General features: G+C 38.6%; 1 protein-coding gene across 2 annotated transcripts in view; it reads right to left on the reverse strand.

Moving 5' to 3' along the window:
- Positions 1-456: 456 nt before the first annotated feature.
- The window catches only part of FAM149A (family with sequence similarity 149 member A), a 57,674-nt gene continuing 46,199 nt past the window's right edge, over positions 457-11,931 (reverse strand). For both annotated transcript variants that reach the window (XM_046648614.1, XM_046648615.1), the window contains exons 10-14: positions 10,731-10,940; positions 7,034-7,154; positions 6,013-6,141; positions 5,851-5,926; positions 457-3,578 (exon numbers count right to left, since the gene is read on the reverse strand). In XM_046648614.1, coding sequence (XP_046504570.1) covers positions 3,505-3,578; positions 5,851-5,926; positions 6,013-6,141; positions 7,034-7,154; positions 10,731-10,940 — 610 coding nt within the window. In that variant the 3' untranslated portion in view covers positions 457-3,504. The remainder of the gene's footprint in view (positions 3,579-5,850; positions 5,927-6,012; positions 6,142-7,033; positions 7,155-10,730; positions 10,941-11,931) is intronic.

The raw sequence follows: 11,931 nt of genomic DNA on the forward strand, positions 1-11,931 counted from the left end.
CATCAGGGCTGGCCCTGGTTTATGTGTCTTCATAGCACTTATTGCTATCTGACTTTATATTATGTTTCTATTGATCTGTCTATAGTCTGTCTTCTCCACTAGAATCTAAGTTCTATTAGGGCAAAGACTTTGTCTTGTTCAGCCCAATGCTTGGAACAGAATCTCACACAAAGAAGGTGCTTGATAAACATTTGATGAAATAAGAAATCCATGATGATTCCTACACAAGAATGTCATCTTCTAAAACAAAGATTAAAGTATTCATAAATTAGGTAAAATCCTCACAAACATATGTATATGGATATATATTTTGAATTCACTGGGAAAAGTCTGGTAGGAAATAGATGAATGAATAACCTTTGTATTAGAAACTGCAGAGTAGAGAGATACAGAAATTATAAAAAAATTGGGAATTTAAAACTTTATGAATGTAATGAAGTTCTGAAAACTCTTTCAACACTTTTATATTTTATTAAAAATTAAAAATCCTGAACAATGATCTGTAGTCATAAGAAAACAATGACAATAAAAACATAATACCCAAATGATTGATGATATTATAAAAATGCACCTAATTGGTATAGAAATTCCATTCTAGTTCAGAATAATATCAATATGCATAATTCCCTTTATATTAAATTTATAAAATCTAACAGTTTTCTCTGGTATTTTACATATTTTTATATTATTTTTAAATTTCTTCATTCCTTCTTTGGTTTTGGATAAATTAACAGATATTTTAATTCATGTAACCACTAACCTTAATTTTAAAATTGATCTCTGGAGTAATTCAATTTGCCCTTTTTAATTTTTAACACAGAAATTCTAAGATAAGTCTCATTTATCAAAGTAGATCATTATGAAAACACTGACTTAATTTTTACCTAATCATTTTAAAAGCACAGTCCTTGATAAAAGCATTATTTGCTAACTCTACATCTCATTTTACCTATAAATAAAATATTATCTTTAACATAGGCATAAAAATATATGCTCTGAGCAGGTCTTTTTAAAGTCAGTGGCACAGCCACACCTTTATGTTATCTCTAAAATGGTACTTTATCTTCTAATCAAAAATGTTTAGAAGATATGGATCAAGATCACCGCATTTCATTCTATGTTTTAAAGTATTTTTATCAATATGTATAAAAAATACATTCTTATTTGCAAAACTCCAAAATTAAATAAAGTAACACTACCACAAAAGCCATTCAGTGGTTCTCTAAGAAAAAAATAATTTGTCTTGGACACTCTACCTTAATGTTAGTTTAGTATGTATATCAGTCATTTTCCTTTCTAAGATGTTTGGGCTGATAAGGGAAGGAGTTAGATGGCTCCTGGAAATTGAGGTGAAATAGCCTGAATGGTTCTGCAGGAGCAGGGTGGACAGCAAGGGCACAGTTAGCAGTAATTACAGACCAGGGAGCACTTAACTGGAGACCCTCAGGAACAGGCGCTCCAGACGGCTCACATGTCTAGGAATTCCTCATGTTTAACAACTGCAAGATTGACACTGATAGTTTCTCTTCGAAAGTTTCTCTAGCTAATGTTTATGGATAGTTTAGAAAATTCTCAAACTGCTTTGGTCTCCTTTGTGTGGGTAATGAAGCCGTAGGAATATTTGCTAGAGTTACAAAGCTGTGACCACTCAAAAGACGTGTAGATTCAGTGATCATTCTTGTGTCTACTCCCTAACATATTCCATTACTGTAGAAAGTGGAATAGAGAATGTCAAGGAGAAATGATCAATCGGAGGCAAGCCTCTAGGGTCTTTTTTGTTTCGTCACTCTGTGATAAAGCTCAACACTAATTTCAGTCCCCACATACTTTTTAATTTCCAGACATCTATATGTAGGCAACAATCCTCTCTTCTTACAACCAGAAATATGTCTGAAAATAACTTACTATATATGTGTATGATTTGTCATATATATATATATATATATATATATGCATATATATATATATATATATACAAAGTTTATTTTGGGTTAATGAAAATTAGATTGATAAAATATAATTATCTGAGAGCCAGCCTGATGGCCTAGTGGTTGAAGTTCAGCCCTCTTTCTGCTTCAATGGCCCCAGTTTGGTGGTCGTGGAACCACACCACTCATCTGTCAGTTGTTATGCTGTGACGATGGCTCTCATAGAAGAACTAGAAGGACTTACAACTAGAATATACAACCATGCACTGGGGCTTTGGGGAGGAAAAAGAAAAAAAAAAGAGGAAGATTGGCAACAGATGTTAGCTCAGAGCAAATCTTTCCCAGCAGAAAAAAAAAAAAAAAATATATATATATATATATGTATAATTATCTGAGAGAAAAGAAGAAATTACGGTGATTTGAGATCTGAGAATTATCAAAATGAGTCTAAAGATTTAAATCACCATAAAGGAAAACAAATGGGGCGGAGGGAGCAAAAGAAAAATGACCCTAGAGACTTGCATCTGCTTGATCATTTCTTCTTTGCATTGTCTCTTCCATTCCCTATATTAATGTCAGATAGGGACACATGCTCGGAAGAAAAATAAAGCAGGGCAAGACGACCGAGAGTGGAGAGGGCTGCTGCTCTAGACAGAGGGATCAGGGGAGGCTTTGTGCAGAGGTGACACCTGGGCAAAGATCAGATTGTGCTCAAACAAGGCAGATGCTGCTGCAAAGCTTCCCCTCCGCTGGACGGGCACTTCAACTGTAAACTATCAAGATGAAACCATATGCAACAGATTTTAGATATGTTTATATTCAGCTTGAAAAATCAATAAATTGGGGATCCTTTTAAATAGACTGCCTGAATTTGACATGAAAACTAGTAAAACAACATTGGTTTGGGAAACTTAGCCACTGCCATTCCCCAAAGAAGTTCGTGACGAAAGTACTTTTTAAAAAAGGCCTAAGAAAGTCAGCACCATGACTAGAACAATCTGAATCTGAGTCAAACTGGCATATTGTACCAAAGATGACTTCGCTATTTTTTAAAGAAGGGAGTAATATCTATTAGTGACTAGGATTTTTCCTATTTTCTAAAGGGAGTAATATCTATTAGTGACTAGCATTTCGACGGAATTAATAACAGGATGAGACACAAAAAATATGTCAAGACACAAAGTTACAGAATGGCATATTCCCAGATTAATATACTCTTATATATTAAGTAGTATGTGAATACATACACAAATTCTGTGTGTGTCTATGTATAATTGATAAAATGACGGATTATAAACACATATCAGATTCTTCTCAGGAAAGCCTAAAGAACTTTTCTTGGAATAAAGGTCCCCATAAAGAAGAAGCTTGGTGAGTTTAACTTGTATTCTCTCTACAGTGCAAAGTGTTCAAAATTAAGTTGCCCATTTGTTTGCATATCTCTCAGATCGTCTAACATCTCAGACTGTCAGACAAACATACATAATATAATACTTGTTCTTCCATTTTTCAAGTGATAAATGGTGTGCTGAGGCTTTGCGTGCTCCAACCGCGTTGTAGGTCTGCCGAAGGAACATCAAGACACCACTTGGAATCTCTTTCTGGAAGTCAAGGTTGTCCTCTGAAAAGATTTAGACTGATACTGTGAACCTGAAACACCAACCAAAAGTAATTCTCCTTAAAATGTTAAAAATTCCAGCTCTCAAAGGAATGGTTTTGTACATTCCATGCAGATGATATTTTTTAAAAAGAAAAAAATTATTTTAATTTCACTTTTACACAAACCAGGAAATAGTCATATGCAAAAACCACCATTTTGGGTCCTGAGAAGAAGGAAGTATGCTCCCCCTCCACCAAGCCTGGGTGCTGGCCACCTGTTCTCCCAGAGCTGGTGGGTTTGCAAGAACCTTCTATCCCAAGGTGGATCCCTAAGGCCCCGGAAGTTGAGCAGGGAGCTCTGCCAGACCTACTACTTCACAGGGACAGAAGCAATGTCAGCTGCCTTAAGATCCTTCCCACTGTTGGTGATACCCCCTCAATTTCTCCTTTTTTTCTGCCACAGAACAAATGTTCCTAAGTTAATAGTTCCTGGTGCTTTTTGACCCAGAGGCAAAAATAAGAAAGAGATATGTCTGCATGTCAGAGAAAAAGAAATAAATCCTTAGAAATACAGAAACATCTCTCTTATGTACCCTTGATCGCTTTTATAGAAATTAAAAAGGCTCCCAACTATCAATAATAATATTTGTCACAAAGTTATTGACAAGAGAATACACTGACTTAGTATTTGGTGAAAAAATTAAGAGTGCAGATTTCAAAACAAATTCAGAGCCCAGTTCCCTCTCCTAATCTCTACTGCTGTGTGAGCCCAACAAACTATTAGCCATCTCCCCTCAGCATGCTGCAGGCAACGTCTCCAAAACTGAATTCATCAAGAGTCCTTGGATTCCCTCCTCAGGACCACTGTCTGCTGGCTGTCCGCAGAATCATATTTGTCAACCTTCACTCCTTCTGTCTCACACACCACGTGACATTCATCCTGATGCCTGCGGCTCCCACCTCCTCCAGAGGTCCCTTTACCCACCTGCATCTCCAGCTAGGTGGTCCTGCTCACCACTCTCACAGCCCTCTCCATCTCCCCCACTAGACTGTTCCTTGAGACACAGACCAAAACATCCTTGGTGTTTGAATTTCAGCCTTGAGCACAGGACTGGGCACAGAGTGAGCACTTGTTACCTTGTTATTGATTAATAAACAAACTTGGATGCTTACTTTCCCCCTGCTCAGCCACAATTCTGTTAAGAGCATTACCTGACAATATAGCATGGCTGCCTTTTAGAGAAGGAGCTGTTGTCATTGACAATGACCACTAACACTGATAGGGAACGTACAAGAAAAAAAGCAACAAAAAGGCACAGTAGCCTAGAGCTATTAGCACTGGAGAAAAATCTCGAAAGGTTGAAGAATCTTTGACATCACTATGATATTGAACTATAGAAGAGCTCATGTAAACAATGATAAACCTATGTTGTCCCAATGCTTAAATTTTACTACATTTATTTTAAAATTATAATATATTAAATATTTCCCTTAAAACAGCAAATTATCCTTTACATTTCAGATTATCTATAATACAAATGGTTTATGATTTTTGAGCAACAGTATATGCCTGGCATCTAGCTAGGTCCTCTGTATACATTCTCCCAATAGTTATTTTATTCACTCAGCTTGTTATAAAAGAAGAAACTGAGGCCCAGAGAGGTTGAGGCATTCCAAAGGTTGCACAGCTAGTAGATAGTAGAGCCAGGAGGAAACCAGGCAATTGATTGCAGAGTGGAACACCTCATGACTCATGACAATGCTATGTTGCCTCCTTGAACAAAAGAGTTGGTAGCAGTTTTGAAAATTACCACATCATTGGCCTGCATTCAGACTAAAAACTTTATGCTTCAAACAGCCTCTGAGGCTGAGAACGGGTATTTATCTGTAAAACTCTAAATTATAAAATAATTAGGATATTTGTATTAATTTTATCAAACATTTTTATAATTAGGTCTTCAAAGAGAACTAAGATCAGGGTTTCATTTAGGAGAAAAGCATGAAAATTTCAAAGCAGACAGCAACACTGATTTCTCCTAAGGGACATAAGACAGCATTTTCCTTTTTTATGAGAACGAGCTGCCAAGTTAATAAAGAGCGTTTGGGCATTTTCCCCTTTACAACCAACAGCTGGCAAATGCTTGTCTTTGCAATTTTGCTCTTTATAGAGATTTTTGAGGTCTGGCCGTAGACCACAAAAAGTTGGTATTTCCTCTTACATGGTCAAAATAGTCCTATGAATAGAGATCATCTTCAATTTCTCCTTCTGAAACTTCAAAGGTCACATATTACATCATTTTATTTATATATGGAGAACACTGACCTGTCAAACCTTGACCTGTCCATGTGTGACTAGCAAATTCCATCACGGTCAGTGAACTTTTTCGAGGCATCTCTGACTGTTAGAAGAAAAATAAAATGAGGGATCACTTTTATGGTTTCAAATATTTTTAAAAATCAAAGTTATTGGTAACAGAGAACCTACCCGAAATGTATGGGTTGTGCTGGGCCTTGAAAACTGTTCCACAGTCAGAGATCTTTCTCGAAGAGGCGACCGTTCTATACTGTCCGGTATCGCACTTAACACACGGCTTTGTGGATGCCTTCCTCTGTACTAAAGGAGGGATAAGAGGTTCTTGTTTAAAATAAATGCAATCCTTAAAAAGACAAAGGGAAATCTATATACGCTTTAACCATTCACTCACTTATCCATTCACTTGCTTATCTGAAAACTTTTATTTAGATATTGCTGAGAATAAAGTCTACTAAGCATAAATATCAAAATATATTTTAATGATGTAATTGTATTATTTAACCAGATAAAATGGTCATGTCCTAATAGGTAAATATGAATTAAAAGACTTAACCACATAAAATTCTTAATTTAAATCATAAGAGAAATGTAATTCTGTATTTGAGAAGCTTCAGACTTTTTTAATGTGATATTTGCCTTCTTTTATGATTTCACTCTAAGCCACAACATTCTTAGGATAAACATTAAAGTTTTACAACTCTTGCCTTCTGGGAATGGGTGAGTTCTTAATTTATGCCAGGCATTATTCAACATCTATACATTCATTGAGTCCTTACAACATTTCTTTGAGGTAGGAATCATTATTGCCCTTCTGTAGATGAGAAAAGTATGGATCAGGGAGATTAATTTGCTCCAAATTGTACAGAGAGCTTGTGTGGCAGGATTCAAACACAGATCTGCCTGTCTCCTCACCTAGCCTTCATACTATTTTCTTCTCTATACCTTCTGACCATCAGATATTTCCTTGATACCCAGACTTTCTGATTTATTTCAAGGCACGTGTTTATTTCACAAAATAGTGAATAAACCCCCCTACCATGTGTAAATTCTCACAAGCCATTTACTTTCAGGAAGCAGATTATGGAGATAATTTATGGTACTGAGTTCATTTGGAAGCATCAAAATTATTTTTTGTTTGTTTCCCAACAGACTATCTAAATGGCGCTCTTAAATATAATGAAATCTGTCTTACAGAAACTGGGTGAGATCCGGGAACTGCCGCACTCTGCTCACCAGCCTCCGAGCCTATTGGGGGTAACCTGCTCCGCGAGGTTTGAACTGGTGGGGAGGACAGGCGGTCTATGCCGGCTTGCCTGTAAACACAACAACACGTCACTTAGCATCCAGATGCAAAGAGAGTGAGGGATAGACCCTAGATGAAGTTCCTGATCTGAGCCATTAAGCACATTCTCCCTTCCCAAAGAAACGCCAAGTAGAATGACCTGAGCTTCAGGAAGACAAATGTGAGCCAGAGTGGACCACTAGCTCCAGTCGCCTTCTTGTTTAGCACTGACTGTCAGCCTGTATTTCCTGAGTGCTGCGCTATGCCAGCCACTGTGCAGAACACAGAAACAATCGAAGAGCTATTTCCTCCCCTTAAGGAGCTTATAAGTAATTGAAAACACATGCAGTAGAGTACAACGCAATGCAGTTTGTATAATGAAGTGCTATGGTCTATGATTCTGAATATAAGGACTGTAGAAATTTAGGGAGTGGAACAATCATGAAGGATAATATTAATTATAAAAGTGCAGGGCTTCTATGAGAAAAACTACAAAACTTTATGTAAGGTCACAAAAAAGAGATATGTCACAAAAAGGGGGGGCAAAATATGTTCTCTGATGGGACAACTAAAAATTGTGAAAATGTTAGTTATTCTTACATTTTTAATAGATTTAATGCTATGAAGTCCAATGGGATACTTTTTCTTCTTTTGGAATTTGATGACCAGATGGTAAAACTTATTTGTCAGGATGGGTGAGTAAATTTTAATAAAATAAGGGTAAGGATGATAGGAGAGCTTCCCTACCACACATTAACACTGAAAAATTAAATTGTCTGGTTTGTGTGCAAGAATACGGATAGATATGCTAGAAACAGATTCTAATTCACTTATTCACTAATAATAAAGTTATGAAAGTTAAAATATGACAATTTTGCACCTATCAAGTTTTAAAATACACATACAACCCAAAGTTTAGAGGCTGCCAGGAAAGAGAGCGTCTTGTGTATTGTACTATAGTGGGACTATAAACTGGTAGAACTATTCCAGGAAAAACTTTGGAAAAATATTTCAAGAGGGGCTAGCCCCGTGGCCGAGTGGTTAAGTTCGCGGGCTCCGCTGCAGGCGGCCCAGTGTTTCATTGGTTCGAATCCTGGGCACAGACATGGCACTGCTCATCAAACCACGCTGAGGCAGCATCCCACATGCCGCAAGTAGAAGGACCCACAATGAAGAATATACAACTATGTATCGGGGGCTTTGGGGAGAAAAAGGAAAAAAATAAAATCTTTAAAAAAAAAAATTTCAAGAGCCTTAAAAACAACCATAATCTTTGACCTGGTAGCTTTACTTCTAGGCCTGCACCATCAAGAAACAATTTAAAGACATCCTTATTAAGATTTATATAAAAAGATGTTTGCTGCAGATTACAACAGTGAAAATATAGACGAAATGAAAAGTTTCAGTAATAGGGAAATACTTGATAAATTATCACATACATAACCACATGATTATTTTTCACTCATTAAAATCATGCTTTCAAAAATATTTAAAAATATGGGAAATGTGAATAATGTTAAGTGAAAAAAGTAGGTGAAAAAGTGCCACATTATACAATAGCGAGATAACAGTATTAGAAAAAAGATAATGGAAAGAAAGGAATAAATATAGTTACAGACAAAATTGGTAGTAAGTTTACTAACAGTTGTCATTTTTATATTTCTGTGTTGGGCATACAGGTGATCTTTGATTTCTACTCAGATTTTTGGTATTGTCCTAATGTTCCACAATGAACCTGTAGTATTTCAATAATTAGAAAAAATATGTTATTTCAATAAAAGTGAAAGATCATGAACAAAATCATGGAAGTTAGAATACGCATGGCTGGTATGTTTGTGGGTCAAAGAAAAAACTGATGAGAAGTACTGGGAAAGAGGTTTGTACATCAAAGAGGGTGATGTTGTCCCCAAAGGGTAAATATTGGTTCTCGATGGGACAAAAATATCTTACTCTTTGTATGTGTAAAACACAGATATAAAAAAAAGTACATGAACCATATATAGTGTATTTGTAGTATTAAATTCCCGGGTGGGGGGCTGGCCAGCGGTGCAATGATTAAGTTCGAAAGTTCCTCTTCAGCGGCCCAGGGTTTGCTGGTTTGGATCCCAGGTGCGGACATGGCACCGCTTGGCATGCCATGCTGTGGTAGGCATCCCACATATAAAGTAGAGGAAGATGGGCACAGATGTTAGCTCAGGGCCAGTCTTCCTCAGCAAAAAGAGGACAGTGGCAGCAGATGTTAGCTCAGGGCTAATCTTCCTCAAAAAAAAACAAAAAAAATTCCACAGGTGGAGGAGGAATTAGAAAAGATACTCTAAATGGGCTCCTTAGCATGGAAATCAAACCAAAAATGTTGGAAAACACAGGTCTACAGATAGGGAGGGGCCAGCACAAGAAGGGAATGTACAGTGGAGGCGTCTGAATTTATTTCAATAGGAAAGAGAAAAGGTTTTCGACAAAAGCCTGAGAGCGGAGCCCAGGTGGACCGGGAGGAAGAGGGAGCCAGTGATGTGCTGTTGACATGGGCATGGGGTGAGGAAGGGGTCCCAGGTGGCCACAGCGAGAGGAAGGAGGGAGACCTTGAAAGAATTAGCAGAGCAGATCCAAACAAAGCTGGAAATATCAGTTCCAAATTGTGAAGGAAACATTACTATCAAAAAGCTGGAAGTGGTGCCATGTAACGCAGCCAGTGGTTGGTTAAGTACTGGCACCTGCTTTCACCTGCCACCCCTTCCGGGGGACCCCTCTGTAACTCCCTCCCTTGCTGCAGAGAACCCGTGGCTCAGTGGTCCAGGGGATGACCTCCAAAACTAGACAGTGCTGTGGGGGCGTCCCAGCTCCGCCACCCCTCGTGGGACGATCTTTGGCAAGTTATTCAACTAAAGAAACAGCCTCTGTTTCCTCATTTTCGATTTGGGATAATATGAGTACCCACTCAAAAAGTTTGTGGTAGGGAATAAATAATAAATGTGATTCATTTACCTGTTGCTGGTAACACAGAAAGCAATCAAAAAACACTAGCTGCTATTAACCTAAGTATGGGCTGACACTTGAGTAGGTGGGAAAGCTGGAAAGCTCCCTCGTAATTCCACGATAAAGGAAGACAGATTCCTTTCTAATAAGGCGATGATTTGATGTTGGTCCCTAAGGTCAAAAGCTTTTCTGAAACTCCCTATATAGAGGGAAACACATCCTTAGAGATAAAAACTAGTCAGCATATGCTCCTTTTATTTTAAAGCATTTTACATACATTAATTAATTAAACCTCACAATAAAAGTATTAATCATGCAATTTAAAAGCATTAGTGAATTATTAGTTTTACAGACAAGGCCACTGAAGGCCATCCAAGATCATGTCACTATTAGTTTCATTTTGCCTCACTGCCTGTGCCATGGGATGCACTGCCTGACTTTACATTCTGGTATGCAGCTAAGTATACTCCTGGAACGAACTCCTGGTAAATACTCAAGTTGATGAACTATTTAGAAAAGTGTCCACATAAAATGTGACAGAGGATGCTTTGTCTGGAATAAACCATAAGCCCTATTTGACAAGTGTCTCTGTCCTCCGTGGCCTTTGGTTTACCGTGAAGGAAACAAGACTTACAGTTTTGTTCCCCTAAGAACTTCCTCACTGCACACATTGGGGGTTTTCATTCTCTGCGAGTCGGAAGTAAGAGAAGGCAGCCTCCTATGTGTCGGCGTTTTCTTTGCAGAACTCTGTAGCCCACGGCTATCTGAGATTCGTCCCAGACAATACCGTGCGGAGGAAAGAGCGCTGGCTCCTACACCCAATGATTTGTCCTCTTGCTCACTCCTGGGGGAGGCAAATCAAATTAATTACTCAGATGTAAGCACTGCGAGAAGAGCACACATATATATTTGCCCATTACTAGGCCTAGTCTCGGACAGTGCCTGGTAACATAGAAAACAGTCCTAAGTATTTGTTGAATGAATGGACAGACTCTCATTTCCAATCCAATTTCAATGTCAATGAAGAATCATCCACTGGAAAAATGATCTAAGTTTCTCACTATTTGTAATCAAATAGCACAGCACACAAGATTAAGAATTCTCAGTTACAGGCCCCCTTTCTTATCTGCTCCAACCTAATAGTAACTGTTGTGTGGTTGATATCAGAACAGTGTGTTTTTATTCTTACACGGTGGCTGGATCCAGGCACACCTGGATCGTGGGATTAAATGGGATTCTCATTATCTCATGTCCTCTGTGGTCTTCAGTGCTCCAGTGTGTCCAGCATAGGAAAGAGGCTGGGGAGTTATTTCTTATACGTGATGATGATCAAGGCTGCCCCAGGGAGAGAAGCCCAAGGTGTCCTGCCCTACATACCGATCTATATCATCCTCTGGGAAATATAAGATGTCCTGACCTGATCCGAACTGATTCGTGTCCAAAGTTATAAGACCACCCGATAACCAGACCCCAACCTGCACTGATACCATTTTAACAACTTTTTTTACATGATCTTTCCTTTGTCTTGTAAAGAAATAACTCACATACCTATGCCTTATAAATTTAGCCCTGCCCTCAACCCAGTGTAGCTCTTCCCTGTCCATGGGTCCCGTCCCGGTGCTGCAGCTCTTCACTCCCCATGGGTCCTGTCCCCATGCTGCAGCTCTTACTGCCCGTGGGTCCTTTCCCCATCCTGCAGCTCTTCCTGCCCATGGGTCCTGTCCCCATGCTGCAGCTCTTACTCCCCATGGGTCCTGTCCCCATGCTGCAGCTCTTCACTGCCCATGGGTCCTGTCTCCATGCAGCAGCACTTTACTGCCCATGGGTCCTGTCCC

Source organism: Equus quagga, chromosome 22, assembly GCF_021613505.1.
Source record: "Equus quagga isolate Etosha38 chromosome 22, UCLA_HA_Equagga_1.0, whole genome shotgun sequence".
NCBI classification, from domain to species: Eukaryota; Metazoa; Chordata; class Mammalia; order Perissodactyla; family Equidae; genus Equus; species Equus quagga.